The sequence below is a fragment of the Mobula birostris genome, chromosome 24 (genome assembly GCF_030028105.1).
Source record: "Mobula birostris isolate sMobBir1 chromosome 24, sMobBir1.hap1, whole genome shotgun sequence".
NCBI classification, from domain to species: Eukaryota; Metazoa; Chordata; class Chondrichthyes; order Myliobatiformes; family Myliobatidae; genus Mobula; species Mobula birostris.
Genome location: NC_092393.1, coordinates 55,532,621 through 55,558,723, shown reverse-complemented (window position 1 = coordinate 55,558,723; position 26,103 = coordinate 55,532,621). Strand labels below are relative to the sequence as shown.

General features: G+C 43.0%; 1 protein-coding gene across 1 annotated transcript in view; it reads left to right on the top strand.

The window, feature by feature from the left end:
• Nucleotides 1-23,780, top strand: part of p4hb (prolyl 4-hydroxylase, beta polypeptide) — a 36,222-nt gene extending 12,442 nt beyond the window's left edge. Inside the window, exons 3-11 of the mRNA XM_072242659.1 lie at nt 3,495-3,628; nt 6,823-6,960; nt 12,971-13,075; nt 14,473-14,598; nt 15,535-15,735; nt 17,798-17,918; nt 18,252-18,433; nt 21,108-21,194; nt 23,052-23,780. Of these exons, the coding sequence (XP_072098760.1) occupies nt 3,495-3,628; nt 6,823-6,960; nt 12,971-13,075; nt 14,473-14,598; nt 15,535-15,735; nt 17,798-17,918; nt 18,252-18,433; nt 21,108-21,194; nt 23,052-23,147 (1,190 nt within the window). The 3' untranslated portion in view covers nt 23,148-23,780. The remainder of the gene's footprint in view (nt 1-3,494; nt 3,629-6,822; nt 6,961-12,970; nt 13,076-14,472; nt 14,599-15,534; nt 15,736-17,797; nt 17,919-18,251; nt 18,434-21,107; nt 21,195-23,051) is intronic.
• Nucleotides 23,781-26,103: the final 2,323 nt, after the last annotated feature.

Here is a 26,103-nt window from a genome sequence, read left to right as displayed (position 1 = left end):
TGCACCAAAGCAGGCTGTGACAACCTTAAGGAACCATGCCCAATCTAGTGTCATCACACAAGAGATTCTGCAGAATCTTAAATTGGCACATACAAAATATTGGAAGTACCCCTTGGCAAGTCGGGCAGTGTCTGTGGAGGAGAATGAACGTTAATGTTTTGGGCAAAAGTCTTCATTAGGGCATCACCTTTTTTAATTTTGCAATTTGAGCAGAATTAGACCACAAGAAATAAAAGAATTAGACCATTCTCTGCCATTCCATCATGACTTATTTATTATCCCCCCTCAACCCCACTCTCCTGCCTTCTCCCCATAACCCTTCATGCCCCGATTAATCAAGAACCTATCAACCTCTGCTTTAAAATACTCAATGACTTGGCTTGCACAGTTGTCCATAGCAATGAATCCAACTGATTCACCACCGTCTGGCTAAAGAAACTGCCCCATCTGATCTAAATGGACGTCCCTCAATTCTGAGCCTGTGCCCTCTGGTCCTAGAGATTGCCCTACATCCCCTCCACATCCACTCGATCTAGGCCTTTCAATATTCGATAGATTTCAATGAGATCTCCTCTCGTTTTCTAAGGGGCCCAAAAATGCGCTCAATATTCCCGAGTGTGGCCTGACTAATTGTAGGCTATACTTGGTCTTCATCTGTCTTGCATTGTTTTAATTTTGATCTGTAAAGTCAAGTGTGCAGCTCCATGGCATATTTGAAAACCATCTGCTGGCCATTAACCACCTTGATTCTGGTACTTGTCTACGTACTAGGACAATTTAGTGACCCATTGACTAGCAAATTGTCAGGCTATGGGAGGAACCCAGAGCATCTGAGAGATCAGGATTGAATGCAGGTTGCTAGAGCTGAGGCAGCAGCGATACCATCTCTGCCAGTGGTGTCCCAAAATGTCTGGTCCTTTATTGATCTTAAACTGTTTGTACTTTCTGCAAAATGTCCTCTTCTAAAGACCAGTTTTATTAGTCACACATTCATGAAATATTCAGTGAAATGTGTATTTGTCGTCAACCAATGTGGTGTGAGGTTGTGCTGGGGCAGACCACAAGTGTCACCGTGCTCCCGACGCCTTGACTCACTAACCCTAATCGTACATCTTTGGAATGTGGGAGGAAACAGGAGCACCTGGATAAACCTACACAGTCATGGAGAATGACAGTGATGGGAACTAAATCACGATCGGTGATTGCTGTCACAGTAGCTGCTATCCGATTATAAAGTGTATAGCAGATTGCCTGATTTGCCTTCCCCAGATGCTTTGTACCTTCTGTAATTCTCATGCTGGCAGAGTTGACTTCCCAAATCCTGATCTCCGAGGATGTGGGCCACAGCTTGTGTGAGTAACACCTGCAAGTTGCCCTTCAAATTACATGATGTTTTGACCTGGAAATGTGTGGTTTTGTTCATTACCAGGAGTAAATTAGAGCTTGCCCCTTTGACACAATAAGTTGCTCTCTGACTCCTAATTACCACAAAATCCAACTATTAGTTGCACCTTGACCCATGCTGGATAATTCACTGATCTATTTCTGACTGAGTTGCTCTGTCACTTGCCTCTTCATTAATCCTCTGATCACATTGGAGCTGCTTTTCACTCTGCAAGCTGCTGTTGAGAGGGCAAGATTTGAGTATCATTGTCTTTGTGTGGCTGTTCTATTGAAAAGTTCATCCCCAAAGTCAGACCAAATCCTTGCACTATGCATTTACTCTGTACTTTCATTTGGGGTATGTGTCTGTTTTGTACTGCGATGTCTGGGGCATCCTGCAATTGTCACCACGCATTCCAGTGCCAACATAGCATACCCGCAACGTTCAGCACATCTTAACTGGCACTGCTGTTCCTGGCCAATCCTCAGCTGCTTGCTGAGCCCCAGAGGGTATACAGTCTGGTTTACAGAGTGGGGTGTATTGCCTTCCTGTGACTCGTCTCACCAGTTCAATGCTGGTAGCAGTGTGTGCACTGTGACTTGGATTGCCATCACTCTGCTTGGCCATCGAAAGCTCAGCCTTTTCCCAATTAGTTCCTGAAATCCAAGTTCCCGCTCAAAGCAGCAGCTAGATGAACCTTAAACCCCAATTTATAGGTGAGCTATTTTTAAGCTAACCTTTTATTTTGGTGTTAAACAGTTAATGATCTGGTTAGGAGCCACAGAGGCTGTTGCTGTGGCTTCAGGAATCTAGCTCAGGGGAATTGTTCTATTTAATGATTACTGTCTGGGAATAGACTGCTGTTTGGCAGAGGTATGAGGCTGGTGGTTTTAACAGAAGAGCCACTACATATTTCTGTGCAGATACACCGTTCAATGATAAGAGCAGAGGTGACTTTCTGGGGAGTCATGAATTTTGCTGCTGTGGTTATAATTTGAGATTGAATTTGGAATTTAAGTGCTCGCGCTTTTTCACCAGCATCCCAGCCACAATGATGAAAAGGTCTGGTGTTTGTAGACAAGTTACGCTGAAGTAGAATTTGCAGTGCTAACAAGATGGTGCTTGTACTCTGTAGCAGCCTCCCTTTAGGCTACCCCGATAGGCATATTCTTGTTAATCACCATTTCATAGCAGATTTTAATAAGCAGCAGTGGAAGATCAGAGGTATTTCATGTCTCAGGAATATTACAATAGATTCTGGCATCTTTTCACTTCAATCGGTGCTGTAATACACAGACTGCTCTAGTTTCAGCCCCAAACACCAAACTGCTTTGGGCAGCACTGTGGAAGGAAAATAGTTGATGTTTTGGGTGGAAACCCTTCATGTGGACTGGAGATGGTGGGGAGGTAGACGGCGTATAGAAGTGATGGGGAAGGGTTGAAGAAGAGCCGGCAAGTGATTGATCCAGGTGAAGAGGAATAATAGAGAACAGTGTAGAATTGGTGATAATTGTAACAACCTTGGCTTCACTGTGCTATTCTTATTGGAGGTTAGCTTTATTTGTCAAGTACATTGAAACATGCATCAAAATGCGACATTTCTGTCACCGACCAGCAGTCCGAGGCTGTGCTGGGGGCAGCACATGAGTGTCGCCATGCTTGTAATTTATTAACCCTAGTGTGTTTATAGAATGTGGGAGAAAACGAGAGTAGCTGGGAAAATAAACCCATGTGGGTATGGGAAGTGTGTATAGATTCTTTAGACAGTGGCAAGAATTGAACTGATCACCAGCACTCTGTAAAAGGTTCTATGCTACCATTCTGCCTATAGTCTAGTACTATCCTGGCTTGAAGGTGATGAGATTACCTTATCCCATGTTGAATATTGGATTCAGTCACTTGGTTAGCAAGGAAACCACAACCTGTTTTAAAGCAAAAATTGAGAGCAGTAAATGGAAACCAGAATAGTTAATCTTGCCTATTGAGTATGCTCTCCCATTCATTAATATCACTCATTCCTTAGTATTTTCCTGCAGTATCCCTGCTTCCCTTGATTCTCGATATCCAAAAACATCTTGATCTATGTTCTAACTGAACATTTCCCTTTTAGCTGGAAGACAGCATGAAGATATTGTGAACTGGCTGAAGAAACGCACTGGACCTGCAGCTGACACCATCACTGAGGCAGATGCTGCTGACAAGCTGGTAGACTCCTCTGACGTGGTTGTCATAGGATTTTTCAAGGTACTAATTATTGCTTCAAGATGTGTGAAACATGGACAAGCTAATGCAGCTCTGCCACAGTGAGAGCACTAAATAATCCGGGTAAGGGAGCTATACTGTTACTAGCTACCTGTCTGTGTACTGTACAGCAGACCCGGTCGGTGTATGTTAACCTGCCATGTGTTGAGTAGTTTTTTTAGAAACTGCAAATTACATTTTGTACTTTGCTGTTTTTTATTTGGGGCTGAATATTGTCTGTGGGGCGAATGGACTGCTGGGTATACTGAACTCAGCAGGGTGAACTGCTATTTACCATTGAGAATTGCGTAGAATTGGACTGGTATTGTTTCCATTTTGTCAATGTTTCTAATCTTGCCATTTGAAGTCTTAGAGGTAGAATACAATGAGCCATAGACCAGTATAGCACAGCTACAGGTCCTTCAGCCCATCAAGTCTATGCTGACCACAGTGCCCAATTTCCTGCATTTGGCCCATATTCCTCTAAAACCCACCCCTCTGTACCTGGTCATGTTCTTCTTAAATGGTACTATTGTACCTGGCTCAGCTACTTCCGGCAGCTCATTCTGCACTCACCACCTGAGTGGAAAATGTTACCACTTGTTGCTCTTAAATCTTTTTGCTTGCCCTAAATTGACTCTATCCTGGGGGTGGGAAGGAGGGTGAAGACTGTTACCGTCCACCCTAAGCCTATCATAACTTAAACATTTTTATAAGGTTGTCCCTCTTTCTCCTATGTTTCAAGGAATGAAGTCCCTAGCCTGGCCAAATTCTCCTTGTGACTCAGGCCCTCTAGTCTGCCAACATCCTAAAATCTTCTGCACTTTCACCTTTTGATAAAGGTTTGAACATCATTCGTGACAAGCGGGAATGGTTTTTTGATATTTTTACCACTTTGCCAAAATTCCCTTTGGAATAGTTTGCAATTGGCTTCCAATTAGAATGTTCAGCAAACTGATCTGAGTCTTTCTTTTTTAAAAAAAAAACAACAATGTCCCAGTTGGCTGCTTGATTTCTGTGCATAATGGGAACTAGGCATCATTCCTACAGGTAATGAGTGTGATATGGATTCTGATTGAGGACACACGCATTAATCCCAAAGCTTGCTGTGCTGCTGAGTTTGAAATGTAGATGGGCAATTGTTGTCCTTGGTAGGAAAGTTGGTAATTATTGGATCTTCACAGGTTTATTTGGAGAAACAGCACGGAATGGAGTCTTTCAGCCCAATGAGTTACACTGCCCAGCAACCCACCTATTTAACACTGGTCTAGTTACAGAATAATTTGACCAATTAATCACTAATCGTAATGCCTTTGGACTGCAGAAGGAAACCGGAGCACCCGGAGGAAACCCATGCATTCACAGGGAGAACGTACAAACTCCTTACAGATGGTGCCAGAATTGAATTCTGAACGCCCTGACCTGTAATAGTGTCGAGCTACTGTGGGCTTGTGGTTTGAGATCAGCTTTTCTCTAGCAAAGAGTCCAATGAGGCGGGCCCAATGGAGTCTGACTGATTAAATTGGATCCCTTGGCTCTTTTATCGTAAACTTCCCAAAAAAAAATTAGTCCACAATGCAGTTCTCATGACTATGTTCTCCCTTTGTTTTCTAATGACCTCCGGAGTTCATTCTTCCTCTTGGGATTGGGGGCAGGTGTGTGGTGGAAGTAGCATCTCCTACATTAGCCTGTGGACTGAGTGGGCTGAAGGACTTGTTTATCTGTATATAACTGACCTGGTTAGAATATGTTGGCTTCTGCTTGTCAGCAAATTAGAAATTGGCTTGGTGCTCTGGGTTTCTGCATTAATGTATCCTGGGTGTCAACGTCTCACTGGATCTATTTTGAGGCCCAAGGTGTTGATGCAATCATGGTGAGGGCACACAAGTTGGCTCTGCTTAAGAGTTTGAGTTTTGGTATGCCACCAAAGACTTGCAGCTCTATGGTATAGAGCCTTTTGACTAGTGTCATAACCTGGCCACAATCAGTGCACACGATAATAAGATTATAGACTTGGCCAGTTGTCAGGTGCACAGCTTTCCCCCACTATTGAGGACATCTTCAAGAAGAGCTGCTTCAAGAATACGGCATCCATCATTAAGGATGCTCACCATCTGGAACATCCTCTATATCACCACCATGAAGAAGAAAGTATAGGAGACTGAAGATCCAAACTCAACAGTATAGGAGAGCTTCTCTGACATCAGATTTAGTCCAACACACATGTCCCATCTAGAACATGTATAAAAAGTGCTGCATTCACTGAACATTCCCCTTGTCAAGAACTCCTCCCATCTGTCCCACAATCTTCGGACTGTGGTATCTCCAGCTGTCAGGCAGAAGGTACAACAATATAAAAACAAGGGCTGTTAGGGTGGCTAATGGCTTCTTGCCCAAGCTGTGAGACTTCTGAACGCCTGCTACACATTTGACCATACCTATAGTTAATTGTCATTCAACCAGGCACATGTATAAGGCCAAATGAAAATGTTCTTCCGGGGCCAAGGTGCAAAACAATGCCGACAACTACATACAGCTCAACACATAGCACATAATTAAGATAATAGAAATAAAGGTTACAAAAACAGTCCAAGTCCCTGAGTGAAATGGCCTGAAGATTGGTGGATGGGATGTTGTCCTGAAGCTGCATTTCTGCAAGAATAAGTACGTAGCAGTTCCTGTAGACAAATACAATCCAGTTGTCTACTGAACGAACACTGGAGAGCAGCACTGGGAGGTGCTAGCCCCATTCTAGTCTGCTGCACTTCTCTCTCCCTTGCCACTAGTTGTCTTGTACTGCTGCTGCAAAACAAATTAATCATGTGTCAGTGAAAATAAACCTGATTCTGGAGTAAATTTCTGTCTGTTGCAGAAACGACTTCTGTTATTTTTCTGGGATTGCTGTTGTATTCATGTTTGCAATTTGCTTTCGGCTCTGACTGTTGTGTGAACAGCTGTAACCATGTGGGTGTGTAATTGTTCTCAGCTAGATGGTGGCAGTGCTAATTGAAGTTTGCATTGGCAGACTGATTTTACTCAAACCTGTTAAAAGCGCAGTCTGTTTAATGTGACTCCTGGCTACTGCTGTAGAATGTGAAACCATTCCCTTCTCACTTTAATTGGAACAAACTTATTCTGTACCATTTGTATGATTTGTGTAGGGTGTAATTGTCTGACAAAGCCATCTCTTTTTGCAGGATTTGGAAGGGAATGATGCCAAAACATTTCTTCAGGCTGCAGAGGCCATTGACGAGGTGCCGCTTGGAATCACTTCCAGTGCTGACATCTTTACCAAGTATGATATGAAGGAGGATGGAGTTATCCTCTTCAAGAAGGTAAAAGGCATTTGATCAAATGGGGTGGGACTGTAGCTTTAGTTTTGACTTGGCTTGTATCCAAGTTGGTTTCTGTTGGCAGCTTTGAATCCTGAATATTTTGAACCCAGCTTATTTTTATTTTAGAGATGCAGCATGGTAACTGGCCCTTCTGTCCCAATGAGTCTGCGCTACCAATTACACCCATGTGACCAGTTAATCTGTTGACTAAATCAGCTAATCACTCTTAACTGCCTCCAACAGATTTAAGAACATTAAAATTACCTTGTCACATGTACACCAAAACATTAAAATGGTCAGTGAAATGCATTCTTTGTGTCAATGACCAACGCAGTCCAAGGATGTGCTTGGGGCTGTCAGCAAGTGTTGCCATGTTTCCGGTGGCAAGATAGCATGCCCACAACTCACTAACCCTAACCATACATCTTTGGCATGTGGGAGGAAACCAAGGTCATGGGGGAACTGCAAACTCCTTAGAGACAGTGGTGGGAATTGAACCAGTGGTCGCTAGTGCTGTAATAACGTTACGCTAGCAGCTGTGCTACTGCGCTGCCCAGTTCACTCTGACCTGATTGCCACTAGTTGGCGGTAAGGGGGCGGGGGGGTGATGGAATGGCATTTTGCAGCTTAAAACAATCAGCGGTATTCAGGTTTGCCAAACCAAACTATTCAGCTGAAAATGCATATTAGGGATTCCTTAGTGGGAATTTTTATGCCAAAATGTCACTGTACCCCATCGGTCCAAATACACTTCTAAGCTGATGTTTTTGAATTCTAAATCTATGAACTGGTGGCAATTTCTTACGGCTTGGTAACTGGCCATTGAAGCAGAACTGGTATTACTGTACTTTGAGATTCCTTTATCAGGATATGGGATTTAGCAATAGTGAGAATTACGCCAAACACTTCACAGATATGTTGGTAGTCCATTATAGAAGGATTTGGAGCAAAGGTATATGTCAGGAATGAGACAAATACATGACAGGAGGTAATGTGACCTCCCTTCTCTAACTTTTACTGGAATAGGTTGAAGCAGGTTGAGGTGCATTCCTCAAATCAGCATTGGAAGCAAATATCCTTCCCAAGTGTTTTCACTAATTTTGAAGTCCATGCCTTTACTGACAGTGCAGTGGGTGAAAGGGTGATTATAGAAGTCCATGCTTAGTCTTAATTTATTGATGTAGCATATTTACATTTACTGGCCTGATCACTGGTTTAGAACTAAACACACTTGAAGTATGAATAATTCAGAACTTTTGGTTCATTCTTTGAAATGAACTAATGTTTGGAATGTGACCTAGAAGCCAAGATAACTTGGTCATAAGCCTCCGATCCCTCCCAGCGAAGATGCTGAATACAATGTGCAGCTACGAATGTGGGATTTGGTTGGAAGCAGTCACCAGCAGGTGGCAGTAATTGAACACTGAGCTGACTGATGGCAGTGAGGAAATGACAAACAAGGTTTCCATTGCTGGTATCCCACCCCTTCCTGTGTTTTTGATTGGAGCAAAGTAGAAGAGTCTTTAGAAGTGTCATATTTGCATGCAAGTGCACTTTTTAAACTGCTCAGCTTTTGAACCCATCACTTGTCCGAAGTTCTAAATGTGATGGCCCTTTCAAACTTTATGCATTTCACAGTGATGTCATCATGATTGGATAGTAGATAATATTTAATTATCAGTGATACAAATTTCTGAAATTTTCTCCAAAAATGCAATGGTACATGGTTCTGTGCATATAGGTCTCATTTACTCCTGCTGCATGAACACGTCACTGTTCTAGGTGGCCCTGTGATTGTAGGGGGAAGCATGCAAGATCCTCAGTACAGAAACCCATGGTACTATGCATTCTGCTGAGGTTAATCTTCTAATCCTGAGTGTCCTTGTGTGTATTCGGATCCCTTTTGTGCTGTTGAAATATTTTTGTGGCACGGTATCACAGCATTAATGCTGCTGCAGGACACTACCAGCATCCTGGGTTTAACCCCTGATGGTGCTCCATGGAGCTTGTCACTCCCTCCAAAGTACTTTGGTTTCCTCTCATGTTCCACTTACCTATTGATTAGCTGCTGCAGAGTGTCCTCTAGGTTCAGGCTTGTTGTCGTTCAGTTGTACATGTGCTACCAAGCAAACCAACGTTCCTCTGGACCGAGGTGCACAATGCAGTGTATAACACACACACACAACACAGTATTATTACCGTAAATAAATTAACAAACAGTAAAGTTAACTTGCAACAAGTTTAAAAAGTAAACAGTATAGCACTAATGGTGCTTCATGCATGATGAGACCTGGGTAGTGACAGGGAGTTCGGTAGTCTTATGGCCCTGGGGGAGAAAGCTGTTCCCATCCTAACAGTCTGTATCCTAATCCTACAGTAGGGGGTCAAAAGAGATTCTGGGATGTATGGGAGTGATCGCTGAGAATGCCAAGGGCCCTGCATACAGTGCTCCTGAAACCTATCTGATCTCAGAGGTAGCTGGTGAAGCAAATTGATGAGCATGAGGGAATACAGTATTGGATTGAGGGTGGGTTCTATGCTTTGCGTTAACATAGACTTGATGGGGAAAGTGACCTTGACTTTAACAAAATGAGTAAGTATGGAACAAGTAATAATGGAAACATCAACTGCGGTGGTACTGCTGTAGTAGGCTCAGTTTTAAGATAAAGGCATTAAGTTAAATTGGTTGGGTGGAGGATATTAGAAAAAATTAAGTCTCTTTCTGAGTTTTGCTTATTTAAAAGAGTTCCTGAATTCAATATCAAGGTTAGGTTACTTGTAAATTTAATAGTTGGAGCTGGCCAAGTTTAACCTGTGGCATCTGCCTTTTTGTTGTCTCCTCCTGATGAGATCTTTTCCATGGGAGCTGAAATGGTTCTGGCTGGTGTGGCTAATTGAGCATTGACTAATACAGTTGCTGCTAATTGCAACTTGCTTCAGGGCAATTAGTGGTGAGCTTTGGTGATTTACTTCCAGAGTGTATTGCTGTGTTCGTCTTCAATACAAGCAGTGGCTGGGTAATGTAGTCCCAATCCCCTGCCTGCCCTCTGTTTTAGAACTTTCTGCCATAATCATGTTAATCACTTGCCAGTTGGCAGTATTGCAATAGTGTGGAAAGGAAGAAATGTGTATTGTGAAGTCAGTACCTATTCCCAGAGCTTTGAATCTGTTTGACTCTCTGATTTATTTCTAGGTATAAAAAATCTAGAACCTTCAGAACCAGTTTGATTGCTATGAACCCCACAGTGCAATCTGATGTAATGGAGTGCACAGCCATAGTTTTGGGATTCGTCATTGCGCCGTGTTTTATTAGGCCATTTACAAAACTTCAGTGAAAACTTCAACTTGAGGCATGATGTCTTCCTTTTGAAACAGTGTACCTATGCCACTATGGTTGTGCTACCTGTGGTTCACCGGGGTTTGTTTGCCAATCCAGCACTGGGTTTTGTCCTTGAGCCATTCCTGGGAAAAATAGCTGGAGTGCTTTACACATGCTAATTGCAGAACATGTGAAGGGCCAATGTTGAATGTTTATTTTTAGAGCTCCAGTGGAGCTTGTGCTGTCTCAATCACTGGTGCTAAATCTAGTGGAGAATAATTGTGTGCCTCCTTATGGATTTTCACCTTTATTGTGGCTTGATGTCCTGCAGGGATGTGTTGATCTGCTTAACTTCCCTTCGTAACTGGAGAGCCTGAGCCTACTTGAGTTCTGTAGTTAGAATGCTGTTAGTTTTTAATGGGTATAGTGTTTAGGTTCCATGAGTGATTAGACCACAGCCACTTTATTAGGTACAACTGCTCGTTAATGCAGATAGCTGATCAGCCAGTCATGTGGCATTTCAGTCCATAAAAGCATACAGATGTGGTCAAGAGGTTTAGTTGTTCAGACCAAACATCAGAATTGGGGTGGGGGGGGGCGGGTATCTGACTTTGACTGGTGTCAGGCTGGATGGTTTGAGTATCTCAAACTGCTGCTCCTAGTATTTTCATGTGCAACAGTCTCTAAAGTTAAGAGAACAGTGTGAATAACAAAATATACCCAGTGAGCTGCAGTCTGTGGGTGAAATTGCCTTGTAGTGAGAGGTCAGAGCAAAATGGCAAGACTGGTTCAAACTGACAGTGAGGTGACGGTAACCTGAATAACCATGCATTACAACACTGGTGTGTGGAAGAGCATCTCTGAATGCACAACATGTCAAACATTGAAGCGGATGTGCCCAGTGGACACTGGGTATGGGAGTTGCCTCATAGTGGCTATTGAGTGTATATTAAATGAGGAAGTTAGTTACTTCATGGCATAATATACCATACCTGAGAAAATGTACATCACTTTGTTTTTGCAGAAATCCCTTCAGTTTAAACTTGGGCTACTAGTAGCCATCGTGAATGTTCTGCACATTTGTATCTGGTTCAGGGTTCAAGCCTTTTGTCAATGCTGAAGTGTATGGTATGATCTGTAATTGCTCGCTCTTGTCCTGAAGCAGGATGTGTGAGAAGCCTGCAGAAGTGTTAGCACTTATTTGGGTCAGGGGTCCTCTCCCTCATTCCCCCACAACTTCTCACTACACCTACCCCAAGTAGAAGTAATTTGGAAAGATTCCTGAAGTGATCCCAGGAGAGGCTTAGTAGCTCTAATTGTCAACAGCTGCGGGTTGTATTGTAATAAAGATGGTTAATAGTCTTCTCTCCCCACAGTCATGCTGATTTGTATGCTCCACCTGTCCCCTGTCCTTAATATGATCCTGTGGACACATCCTCTTGTGTTTATTTAGCTCTGATGTTGACCGTACCTACTTCCAGTAATCTCCACATTGTTTCTCTATAATTCCCTGTAGGATTTATTAATAACCAACTTGTATTTGTCAGATTTTTGACCTTGCCTGCAAGAACTTTGGTTGTTGGCTTTTGTGTGAAATCACTTGTGAATCCCTATTTCCTTTGAATTAGGAGGCCATCGTGCAGAGATGAGAGGAATTGGTATCTGGTTTCCCCTGTTATGAACAGTTTCAGTGCCTCCATATACTCCTGGGTAGTGATACCTTGATCACTGGTGACTGGGAGAACTTGTATCTTAGTTACCAGTGACTGCATATTCACGTGCCGTACTTTGTGGGCAGGTTTAAAGTTGGTGTGTGTAATGGGTGTGGGTTGCAGAGGAGGGGGAAGAAAGCAATAAATGTTGTACCAACTGCAGGTAGTATTTCAGCCTCCAGATTAAAATTTGGCTTTTTAAAGCCAGTAGGAATTTTGGTAATGCAAACTCCATTCTTAATCTTGAGATTTTCAGTTCTCTTGACCTAATATCCACACTGGAATTGGTACTGGTATTTGCAGAAAGTAAGGTGGAGTTGGTATGGCAGTTTGCCTTTAAGTCCATGCCTGTTTCTTGTAAATCACTATGAATTGGTCTTGTTTGTTTAATTTAGAGTATTGAACAGGCCCTTCCAGCCTAATGAGCTACACCACCCAGCAACCCACCTATTTAACCCTAGTCTAATCACAGGACAATTTACAATGACCAGTCAACCTCCTAATCTGTACATCTTTTGGACTATGGATGGAAACCGGAGCACCTGGAGGAAACTTGCGGAGTTGCAGGGACAATGTACAAGCTCCCTATAGACCCTCCAGGATTGAACTCCAAGCTGCGCCCCAAGCTGTACTAGTGTCGCGTTAACTGCTACGCTACAGTGATGGTTTTCTTCGAGCCCTGTAAATTATTCTAAAACTTCATTCAGTTTGAGAACTCAGCTTCCACTACATAAAGTTTGAGATTATTACACTGATATTTTGAACTGTGCTTTTTGCTTTTGCCTGTTTATTCAGTGGGGCATATTCAGTCTTTGGAAGCTGCTCTGTTTAACCTCTCTCAGATCTCTATTGCAAGGAGGTGACTGGTCTCCAGTGTAGTTTTACAGCTGAAACCCTGTCATTGAGGAAAACGACTGCTCTTTGAGTACATTGCCAGATGTTTAGGTGGGTGTTATTTAAATTGTTATTTCTCTTTCAGTTCGATGAAGGCCGTAATGTCTACGATGGAGAGATTACTAAAGATGGTCTGGTGGAATTTATCAAAAGCAACCAGCTGCCTCTGGTTATTGAGTTCACTGAGCAGGTAGGCAGATGGACTGAACTGTTTCTCAAACCATAATCCTGACACTGAGCTGAGCCATTAAAGACGGAATGAAGATATTGTTTATTTATCACATTTACTTCAAAACAGTGAAATGCGTGTTTGCATAACCAATGGATGTGCTGGGGCAGCTCACAAGTGACGCCACACATTCCGGTGTCTTGATAGATGCTGCTTTTTATTCAATATGAGTTTGTGGTTATAAGGGCAGGGTTGTGTGAAGACTGATTCTAGCCATTGGGCCTTTTGGTATGTTAAAGGCAGGGGTGCAGTGATGACCTGGCTAAGTTAGAACTTTGTACCACTGATTCACTGGCATGGATTAACATGGCCACAACTTAAGTATTCAACATCGTGACTGAAGTGTGCTAAACATCTTCACCACCCTGTCTACCTGTTGCCACTTTCAAGGAACCCTAGTTGTGCTCACCACTGGCAGCATTTTCAGTCCAAATGTACATGTAGTCTTGTGTTTATAGTTGGCCTAAAAGCAATATCTATTAGACAGTGATTTGTGTGATGGCTCTGAATAGAAAGGGATGGGTACAATGTACAAGACATTTGGGCAGGTGTTCCCAATTTCTTCTATGTCATGGACCGATACCATTAAGCAAGGGGCCCATGGACCCCAGATTTAGAGGAATGTGGACTAAATGCAGTTAAATGGGACCAGCTCAGTAGGCAGCTTGGTTGGCATGACAAAGTTGGCTGAAGGGCCTGCCTTATGCTGAATAACCTGGTTTGCAAATGTCATTGACGGAAGGAGATCTTCCATTTACCTAGTGTAGAGTGCAAGTCTGGAACTTGGGACTATTAGATGGGCAGTAATTACTGTCATTGCCAGTGAGATCCACATCCCATGAACATTTGGTTTTATTTTTCCTTTGAAAGACTGAAATATTTGGAATATGTGCGTTCCTCAATGTCTTGAGCTCAGGGTTAAGTGGTTGCCTGTTTAGAGATGCGGACTCATACCGCACTGTTAAAATTGTTGCTTCTGGGCACCCTGAATGTTGAGTATTTGAAAGCTCAGATTGGTGGACTTTGGAACACTTGAAATTTGTGTGGGAAAACAGGTAGTGGAGGGTTTCCTGTGGCCAGTGGGTCAGTTCTTTCTGTATATTGGCCTTGCAGGAGCTGGTCTTTGGAGCACGTGAGTGTGTAAGATAGTATGGCACAGTACACGTCTCAATGTCGTGTCGACTGTTTAATCTATTCTAAGATCAATTTAATAATAGATACCTAATTAAATGAGGTTGAATTGGGTATATCCAGAATCTGCTGGTTCACAGGGGAACTGAAGTATGAGTGGTGGTTGACATGTTCCTGTGGGAAAATTTTTCAATACTGACTATAGACTGCTCTGGGTTCTTTTGCAGTCTGCCCCAAAGATCTTTGGTGGTGATATCAAAACCCACATGCTGCTGTTCGTCCCCAAGAGCTCGCCCACCTTTGAGGACAAATTGAGCAACTTCAGGAGTGCAGCAGGAAACTTCAAGGGGAATGTAAGTATGCCAGTGATCTTTGTCCAACTGGGAGAAAGTCTACCAGTGCCTTAAGATGCCAGCCTTAAAGGAAGCTTTCAACGCATGGCTTCGCATTTGGAACAGGTACTCCAGTCAGATTTATTGTGTTTACTTATCTGGAGTCGGCATGAAGTTGTTGTTCACTCTGGTTCTGAGAGCCTGTTCTAAATGTTAGTGCATCTGGGTACAAGTGCCTGGGTACAAATTGTATTCCTACCATTTTGAGACACAAGTTTTGGTGAACAAGTGGAAATCTTAGTTGTACGGAGCATTATGGAAATTTTCAATTTGACTGCCAAATCCTATAGTTATAGAAACTGGCTTTTGTATTAGATTTGTATTCCCTTGTTATATGAATCAGGTATTTGAAGTTAGTCATATTATGATTTCTGTTTATGTTGGCTGGATGAATCTACAATGGTTATTCTTTAGAGTGTGCCAGCTTAAGAATGAGATGCCTTTTCATATCTGGGTGTGCACATAGTTTTGGGCTGTATTGAATAAGTCAGCAAATTTTGTCGGGTCCTGGTAGTCAGTGATTCTTGCATGGTGTAGAGCGGGGGTTCCCAACCTTTATGCCATGGACCCCAAGTGAGGGACATTTGGTGTAGGTGTAGATGTTCATGTGGTTTTAGTACAAATTTGAGTTGGCCTACAGTGGGAACATTGACCATTCAGACCCCAAACTTGGGCAGAAATGAATGTTTCAGGAAGAATAGATGGTTTACTGAAACCAATCAAGTAATATTAGACAGGCAAGGTATGGTTCTTGGATCAAAGAAGGTTGTGGGAAGTTTGGTGTATCCTAGTGGAGGTTTAGATGGGGGAAAGCATGGTGTACAATCACTGTCTTGAGCTGAAATGCAGTTTGTCCCTTCGGTCAATTGACTTCCTTCCCCTCACCTTTCCTGATAGGTTCTGTTCATCTACATTGACAGCGAAGTTGAAGACAACCAGAGGGTTCTGGAGTTCTTTGGCTTGAAGAAGGAGGAATGTCCTGCCATTCGCCTCATCACACTGGAGGAGGAAATGACCAAGTACAAGCCAGAGACAGAAGACGTCACAGTGGAGAATGTCAAAAACTTCTGCAGCCAGTTCTTGGAAGGGAAGCTGAAGGTGAGGCCTTTCATCATTTGTAAAAAGCTTCGTCTGCGTGAATCTGCAATGACAAATGTTTGCCCGAGTGTAAAGGGAAAGTTGATAGTGTAGAGCTTGGAGAAATTGAGGCTGCATGTCCTCGGGTGACCAACAACTGGCCTGCTGGACTTGTATCTTGGTGAGATCGTGGATTCATTTATTTACACATACATTGAAACATGCAGTGAATGTGATTTGCTTTAACCATCAACTTAAGGATGCGCCATATTCCAGTATCAACGTAGCATGCTTACCATGCTCGTCGACAACACAGAACACAAGCAGCAAAATGGCAAAAAAAGCCTTTACTGCCCTCCATCCTTCTCATCCACACAAACACTCCTCTAACCCCAGGACAGGCAGAGACAGGCCTTCAATGGACTAGAACTTGCAGGGGTTGGCCGATCTCATTTAACTGCATGTTGCCCTTGGTTCTGTTACACATACATGTTGTTGGGCACCTCATTTCTGAGACATACAGATTCCAAGCAGTTCTAAATACCAGCATACTGACTTGATCAGGGGAGAACCTATATTTGTGCAAATGAGAAGGCAAAAAGTTCAGGATGGGTGCTAATAGAGTGAAAATTGTGCGTATCCTAAAGCTGCAACTGTAACTAGGCATGGTTTCCTCCACGACTGGGATGTCTCCCCACCCCCATTGTAGGAGTGGAGGAGCTGGTAGAATTGTCCTGTGCCAATCTGAATTGATGCCACAACACCTTTGCAGAAGGTACCAACTGTATTATGCACTTGGGATAATTTTGAACAGATATCAAATGACAGAAGTACAAAGGAAGCAGAGATTGAGATGGGCTGTACTGGATGGAAGTGTGCATCCACAGTATTGAGCTTAGATTAAGCAAATCAGTTTGAGGCCAGGATAAAATTAGTTTTAAGATTGCAAAATGCAATTTTAAGCTAAGTTTGCTTGATTTTTGTACGCAGTGATGTTTACCTTGTGTTCCAACAGTTAGACATGTATTCATGGTTCATGGGATGCAGGTTCCCTAAGATGAATACAAAACCTCAGATCACAGACTAGAGCTACAGGAAAAGTTCTAAGGCCACTGTGCTGAGGTCACCAGTTCTGTAAACCAGTTACAGTAAATGTGCACCAGTTAATCTACAGTTAGGTTTGAGTCAAAGGTCAAGGAGCGGATGTGGAATGAGCTCAAATCAGATTTAATATCACTGGCATATGTTGTGAAATTTGTGGTGTTGTGGCAGCAGTAAATAGCAATTTTTTGTGTGCCATACTCTGCCAGAGCCTCGGTGACCACTTTTCAAGTGGTTGTCTTGGAGGAAAGATTCTGTGAGTGGTCCCCCACGTCTTTCTCGCAGCGCAGTTTTTTTTTACAAGGCTGAGTTGCGAGCTCGACACTCAACCTGGCACGGATGGAAAGCGTGCCCGGGAGCGGCCCGACTGGATTCGAACTCGGGAACCTTCGCTCCGGAGTCGGGCGCTGATGTCACTGTGCCACCAGCCAGCTACATAGCAATACAATAAAACAAATTACAGTAAGAAATGTATATTAAAAATGAATTAAGTAATGCAAAAAGAGGTAGTGTACATGGTTTATTTTCCATTTACTAATCTGGTGAAGGGGAAGAAGCTGTTCTTAAAAGAAAACAATATTTTAGGCTCCTGTATGGTAGTGATGAGACGAGTATTACCTGGTGGTGGGGATCCTTAGTGATGGAAGCAGCCTTTGAGATATCGCTTTGGAAGATGTCCTCTATGCTGGGGAGGCTAGTGCCCACGACGGAGCTGTCTGGGTTGGTTTCTACAACTTTTTCCCGATCCTGTGCAACTGTGATGGTATTAGTGGAGGCAGATTCAGTTAGTGTTTAAAGTGCTAGGTAACTATCCAAGAGAATTTGCTTTGGTAAAAGATGGTGTGGAATTGAGGTTACCTCGACAGACTTGATGGGCCAAATCTGTTCTGTGACCTTTGAGATTCTGTTGCTTGTACATAAATTTGAATTTAATGTTTTGAAATGTCAAGTTAAAGATGCTAATTTTGCCTTTGATATTTAGCCTCATCTCATGAGCCAAGACATTCCTGAAGACTGGAACAAAGCACCTGTCAAGGTCCTTGTTGGCAAAAATTTTGAGGAAGTTGCCTTCGATGAAACAAAGGATGTTTTTGTTGAATTCTGTAAGTCTAAAAAATTTGAGTTTTAAATTAAGTAATTTCTCTTGAGCTTTGAATCTTGCATTAAATGTAGCATTTAGTATAACACACTATTACAGCATTCGCAACCTGGGTTCAATTTTGCTGCTGTCTGTAAAGAACTTGTTTTCCCCTGACAAGCGTGGGTTTCCTGAGTGCCACCTAAATGTCTGGTGATTAGTGTAGGATTGTGAATGGTGAGCGGAGCTCCTAAACCTTGGTGTTCTGAACAGAAATTGCACTAAAATTTATATAAAACTTGTACCATTGTAAATTTAAGATTATGCATTGTATAAAGCTTCTGCTTTTTCTACCCAGATGCCCCATGGTGTGGTCACTGCAAACAGCTTGCTCCGATCTGGGAATCTCTAGGAGAGAAATACAAGGATGATGAGAAAATAGTCATTTCAAAGATGGACTCAACAGCGAATGAAATTGAAGCTGTGAAGATCCACAGCTTCCCTACACTGAAGTTCTTCCCTTCAGGCTCTGAGAAGAAGGTAAGCAATGATCAGCGTGATTCAGCAACCATGTAATGGCCGTTGGCTCCTGGGCAGGCGAGATGACTTTGGATTCCTAGCTATTTCTCCACCAGCCTATTTAAGCCTCCATTCCAGCTATAAATAGCTCAGTTCAAGCTGGATGTGACTGCCTTTGCTGGAATGAGGTGGCCTGTTCCTTTTTTTAGAATCATGAATTACAGTAACTTATCCACTGACTCTGAATATTTTAAATAGAGGCTTAGATAAGTGCTGTGCTGTAAATGAATATTTAAACATACTTTGAATAGTTAGAGTAGTAAGACTATGAATTACTGTATGATCAGATGCAACTCAATGTTGTCACATAAGGGTTTAGAAATGGGAACTGAATGGACCATCAGACTTTGAAACCACTCCACAACCCATGATCCACTAATATGGATAGAAGATTGACTGACTGGCAAGAGGCAGAGTGGGAATAAAGGAGCTTTTAGTTGGCTGCCACTGACTAGTGTGCTACCGGGGCTGGTCTTGGGACCGCTTCTTTTCATGTTATACATCAATGATTTGGAAAGCGGAATTAATGACTTTGTAGCCAAGTTTGCAGACAATACGAAGATGGGTGGAGGGGCTGATGGTGTTGAGGCAGAGTGTCTGCAGAAGGGCTTGGACAGAATAGGAGAATGGACAATGTAGCAGATGGATATGGTGTTGGGATAGAAGGAATAAAGGTATAGATTAATTGTTAAGTAGGAGAAATCAGGAATTACAGGTGCAAAGAGACTTGGGAGTTCTTGTGCAGGGGTCTCTAAAGGTTAACTTGCAAGTTGAGTCAGTGTAAGGAAGGCAAATGCAAGGTTAGCATTCATTTCAAGAGGACTAGAATACAAAAGCAAGGGTATAATGCTGAGCTTTATCAAGCATTGGTCAGACTGCATTTTAGCTGTTGCGAGCAGTTTTGGGGCTCCTTTTCCAAGAAAGATGTACTGGCATTGGTGAGGATCTAGAGGTTCACAATGTTTCCAGGAATGAAAAGGTTAATGTATGAAGAGTGGTTGCTCTGGGCCTGTACTCACTGGAACTTGGAAAAATGCAAGGGGATATCATTAAAACTTTTCAAATATTGAAAGGCCTAGAGAGTGGATGTGGAGAGGGTGTTTCCTATAATGAGGGAGTCTAGGACTTGAGGGACATCCCTGTAGAACAGATGAGGAATGTCTTTAACCAGAGGCTGGCAAACTTGTCAAATTCATTGCGTCAGACAGCTGTGGAGGCCAAGTCACTGGGTATATTTAAAGTGGAGGGTGATAGGTTCTTGCTTAGTAAGGGCATCAACGGTTACAGGGTGAACATAGGAGAATGGGGTGAGAGGATAATAGCTGTGATGGAATGGTGAAGACTGGACAGAATGGCTTAATTCTGCTCCGATGTCTTATGGTCAGCAATCTGATCTCCTTTGGAGACGTGCACAAACTGCTGGAGGAATTCAAGTCGAGTGGTAATGTGTTGCTGAAGGTTTTCAGCAGCTGCAAAATCTGCTTGATCTCCCTTAGTGCCATCTTCTGCCACTATCTCCATATCCCTTGATTCTCACCCTGCAGTCAGTCCATGATCTGTTTTCAATGACCTTGATGACTTGGCCTGGTAATGGAAAAGATTTGCCACTCTCCTGGGAACAAATTCTCCCATTCATGTTCCAAGTAGCCTCCCTCTTAGTCTGAGATTGGCTACTCTACCAGTTTGGACTTCTCAGCCAGAGAATAACATCTTGCCAGCATCTAACATTGAGTCTGTCAGATCTAAGTATTAGTTAGATCTCTTGTAAGTTTGGACAGCTATCTTCCCTTATCTTTATCTCCGCTTTTGATGAACACAGTGGTCCTGTAACAAGTCTAATGGATCTTTGCTAAGATGTAGTGTGTATCTTGGGTGGTGGGGGACAGAAATTCTACATGTACTACAGGTGAAGGCTTTGTATAATTGTAATGTCACTTTCACTTCAGTACACAAACCTCACAATAAAGGCTCTACATGTGATCTGCCTTTCCAATAGCTTGTTCCACCTGTTGTGCTTTGGCGACTAATGTGCATAGGCCCTAATGTTTAAGATGGAATAGTACAACACTGGTCCTTCAGCCCATGATTTTGTGCTGACCTATGTAAACTTTATGATCAATCCAGCCCCCCTCTCCTATATAGCCCATAAACCTCACTTTTTCTTTCATCCATGTGCCTATCGAAGAGTCCCAAATGCACTTATTGAACCAGCCTCTGCCACCACTTCTGGCTGTGCATTGTACCCACTACTCTATTGTCCAGTGCTTTGCCTATGACCTAGTGATTCTCCTTTCTCCCCACACCTCACCCTGCCTCCCAGGATTGTTATTTATCCTGGTTAGTCTCGTCTGTAACTTCTAATGATTCCACAACTGTCCTATAATGAGGCGAGCAGAACTGAACATGTACTCGCAAGTGTGAACTAACTTGAGTTTATAGAGCTGCAACTCTGGGGTAAATGCTGCTTTGGAAGGGATGTTCTGATGTGCATTTCAGTTTATTTAGAAATATGAAATGTAGTTTGAAGGAGTTATCTTTAATCTTCTTAATGATTTTTCCACATCACATGAAGTCACTGGTAACCAGAGTATTGAAATGCTTGATTTCTCCCTGAAATGTGAACTTGTATTTGCAGGTCATAGATTACAATGGTGAAAGAACACTTGAAGCATTCATCAAATTCTTAGAAAGTGGAGGAAAAGATGGAGGTGCTGCAGAGGAGGTGAGTACTACCGTGGGGTCAGATTGGTTTAGTTGGCCTGGGGCTTTGGGGGAAGGAGAGAAGGTCCTCCCACGATAACAGCCTGAAACACAGCAAGGTGATTTGGAGTCTGGCCAGGTACTGTGTGGGAAGCACAGTCCTTGGCCAGTCATTGTCCAGATTAGAGGTGCTGCCTCTGCCATACCCAAAGCACAGGTTTTGGATCTTCAGCCCATGATGTGCCATACTAATTGAACTAGTAATTTAATGCCTGGCTAAACTAATCCTTTCTGCCCACTTTGTCTGTATCCCTCCATTCTCTGCATTCGTGTGCCTTTTAAACGCCATGTATTTCTCTGCCGCCACCCTTAGCAGTGCATTTCAGGAGCCCACTAGTGTATACTTAAAAACAGAACTCTGCCCCGTGCATCTCCTTGGACTTGTCCCCCTCACCATAAGGCATGTTAGAGATTTTGACCCCGAGAGAAGCTGGCTTTGTACTAAATCTACCCTATGTTACACTACTCTCAGGTCTCCCCTCAGCCTGTTCTGTTCCAGAGAAAACATCTGAAGTTTGTCCAATTTCTGCTCATAAGGCATGCTCTCAAATTTGGGCAGCATCCTGGGAAACCTCTTTTCCACTCGCTAAAGCTTTTGTGTCCTTCTGAGATCCTTCCTGTAACCAGGAGCTGAAATGGTTCTGGCTGCTGTGGCTAATTAACTGAGTGTTGATTAATGTGGTTGCTGCTAACTGCAGCTTGCTCTGGGGCAATTTGTGGTGAGCTTCAGTCAGTTATGCGCTTTGAGTGTATTGCTGTGCTTTTGTCTTCAGTATGAATAGTCGCTGGGTAATGTCCCAATCCCCTGCCTGCCCTCTACCTTTGAAATGTTCTCTCTGCTGTGTTAAGTTATTCACTTGCTGGTAGACAGTATTGCAATTACTTCATTGTAGTGTGGAAAGGGAGATGTGTAGAGTATTGTGAAGTCAGTACCTATTACCAGAGCTTTGAACCTTTGACTCGTTGATTTATCTTTAGGTATACAAATCTAGATGCATCAGCACCAGATTGATTGCTACATGAATCACATAGTAATCTGATTTTATGAGATGCCCAGCCAAAATTTAAAGACTCCTCATCATTATGTACTGTCGTATGATGTGGGCAATCATGGTCTCATGACCATGATTGTTCTTAGTAATTGTTTTTCTACATAAATAGTGGGCAGTGTCTTCAAGATGCCAGACCCCGTCCTTTATCAATGTTCAGTGATTGCCTGGCATCAGTGGCCACATAACCAGGACTTGTGATATATACCAGCTGTTCATTTGACCATCCACCACCTGCTCTGATGGCTTCATGTGACCCTGATATAGGGCAGAGGGGAATGAGCAGGTGCTACACCTTGCCCAAGGGTGACCTGCAGGCTAACGGAGGGAAAGAGTGCCTTGTGCCTACTTTGGTAGAGATGTATCTCCACCCTGCCACCCATATCCATAATCTAATTTAATAACCTGTTCCTAAGCCTTTATCCACTGTGGGCAGTTCAGTGTCACTGTTCCAGCTAAGAGGTGCTTACATTGAACCTTGAGCTTTGCAACTTGGGATGTTGCCTTAACATTTGGAAAGTGGGTGGGGAAACAGATTTTATTTTCAGTAAGATGGCTTTGGCTGCTGAGAATGCTACTATCATTTGGTGCTCTGAGTTTAGCAAGTGACGTCTGCAGATGCCTTTCCCATTCCAAAGCACTGCCAGTATTGGTGGGTTGTGGGACTTTCCTGGAAATGGGGAGGTTGGCGTGGGGATGAGTCTGATGTAATACTGTGAACAACTTGTCTGGAAGCTGCCTCTATCTCACCCCTACTTCCTGTCCTATAGGACCTTGAAGACATGGAAGAGGATGAGGAGGGAGATGAAGAGACAGATGGAGAATCAGATGACGAAGAAGCTGATCATGTTAAAGATGAATTATAAAATTGCAACCAAAAACACTACAGCTTTTTGTACAATTCAAAATGCAGTAAACATGAAATATTTGGCATCAAGTCTAAGTTGATAAAACCAGGGAATATGCAGCCAATTGTCAGTGCACATCGTGCAGTTTTCATTTTGTTAATTTATTAGGGATCACCATCCTTAATTGTTCAAGCCACATCTATACTTTGGACTTTTTTGTTTCCTGTTACTGATTCATGTAATGTACTTTTGTACAGATTTTTAACTTGTTTGTATTAACATTGCGTCTTTACCTGGTGATGGACGGTTTTCTTGCACTTGTCTGAGTGCCTAAATAGAGGTGAGTGAACTAGAGGCCACTGCTGGGGGAAGAGGAAAAATTGGAGGGGGGGGAGGGCTTTGGGGTTGTTCAGAAGTTTAAAGGAAGAGGCATCTAGTTTTGTAACTCAGGGACTCTTCTATTTCAGTTTTAAAATCTGGACCCAAGATCAGTTTTTTTTGGTGGGTGGGGTAGAAAGGATCACGCAGTAGATGAAGCATAGGGAGAGGGCTTCATCTATGAGTTGTGCAATTCTTCAAGCATTCCGATGTGCTTAAATGGAGGCAAACATTTGGTGGCCAGGATGAAATTAAAGAAAGATTAAACTTTTCCATTCTGAGACTCCTGTTTGCATTTTGTCAAGCTGGTTGGTTGTCTTTTCTGTCTTTCTCTCTCTCCTCTTCTCCTCCCCCCCCCCCCCTCCCCCCCACCCTTGAGCCAAAGGTATTTGGGTTGTGATTCCCATGACAAGTATGGTGCCAGTGGTAAAATGTTACCCATGGTAAGTATGAGGCCAATGACTAAATGCTCACAAATGATTTGAATAGAGCTGCATCAGTTGGGTATCTGTTGACTATCTCGTATGGTGAACTCAATTGGATCTGCTTCAGTCATAATCTGCATTTTGGAGTTTGCAATAGCAACAGTTATCATCATTATTATTATTATTATTATGTGCTGTGTCATATCACATGGATGATTGTGGTCTCATGACCATGATAGATCCAGGCTAATTTTTCTACATTGCCTTCTGGGCAATGTCTTTACAGGGTGGATGATGCTAGCTATTATCAATACTCCAGAGATTGTCTGCCTGGTGTCAGTGGTCACATTACCAGGGCTTGTGATAGGCACCAGCTGCTCATATGACCATCCACCACCTGCTCCCATGGTTTCACGTAAACATGATCAGGAGGCTATTGGATGGAAGGAGCACTTTGCACCTCTTTTGATACACATCTCCACCCTGCCACCCAAAGTATCAGCAGTAGCTGATGTATTTCTTATGCAAAGATTATTCAGCCCATTGAGTTTATGCTAGCCCTTGGCAGTTCCATTCCACTTGTTACTTTGAGCCTATTTTGCACTTCACCCTCTAGTTCAATTTTTCTGATTAATGTAAATATGGGAAAAATGTGTCACATGATCAGACAAACTCCACACACTATTCTGTACCAAATCTGAAATCTGCAGATTTCACTTTTCTCTGCAGACCATCTCCACACGGTTCCAGTTTCAGTTCATCAGTAGTTGATTTAGTCCGCAAGTTGGAATTGTACACTCACTTGATATGGTAACATTGCCATATTATTGTAATGAACAGTCAAATGCATAAGACTGATGAAGAACAATCTCGAGTCGAGAAAGAAAGGAATTCTGCTTATCTGAAAGACAAACTTGTGTGCATCACTTTTGACTTTAATATGGGAGGTTGTCCATTTGTAATTGGGGGTTTGTAACCTACAGACAAGCTCAAGTGTCATTGAAGCTGTTCTCAGCTGTTTGGTTACTTCATATTTTTTAAATTTAGATGTACAGTGGTAATGAGTCCTTCCTGACCAATGAGCCCGCACTACCTGTTTACACCCATGGCCACAGGGAAAATGTACAAACTCCTTGCAGACAACAGCAGGAATAGAACCTGGGTTGCTGGTGCTGTAATAGTGTTGTGCTAATTGCTCCTCTACTGTGCTGCCCTGTTGCATCCCCACCTTCAGCATTCCTGGGCACAACCTGCTTTGTCTTCTTGAGGTCCTGGGCACAAATCTGTCACAGGCTGTAGTAGGAGTGGCTGGCTCTGGTGTCCATGAGAATGTAATGGTTTCTGCTGCATGTAGGGTGGTGAAGTGGGTCTGAGCCACTATTTTCAATTTACACCTGCCAGAGTTCCTAGAAGGCCATTAGAAGTTTCGTCCACCACGTGGACCGGACAAGACAGGACATCTGATACAAGCTGGACACAGTCCACTACTGTGGCCTCTGTTGTAATATGTTCCCATCGAGCACTTGGAGAACAGCTGATGTTTGTACTTTGATGCTTGCCATTCAGCCTGTCAAATCTGTTGGCTCAACCATTCTGTTAATCCTGCAGATTCAGAATTGGCTTGCCTGCAAAAGGCAGAGGGTCGTGATGGAGGGAGTACATTCAGATTGGAGAGTTGTGACTAGTGGCGTCCCACAGCGATCGGCTCTGGGACCTCTACTTTTCGTGATTTTTATAACGACCTGGATGTGGGGGTAGAAGGGTGGGTTGGCAAGTTTGCAGATACAGAAAGGGTGGTGGTGTTGTAGATAGTGTAGAGGATTGTCGAAGATTGCAGAGATACATTGATAGGATGCAGAAGTGGGCTGAGAAGTGGCAGATGGAGTTCAACCCGGAGAAGTGTGAGGTGGTACACTTTGGAAGGACAAACTCCAAGGCAGAGTACAAAAGTAAATGGCAGGATACTTGGTAGTGTGGAGGAGCAGAGGGATCTGGGGGTACATGTCCACAGATCCCTGAAAGTTACCTCACAGGTGGATAGGGTAGTTAAGAAAGCTTATGGGGTGTTAGCTTTCATAAGTCGAGGGATAGAGTTTAAGAGTCACGATGTAATGATGCAGCTTTATAAAACTCTGGTTAGGCCACATTTGGAGTATTGTGTCCAGTTCTGG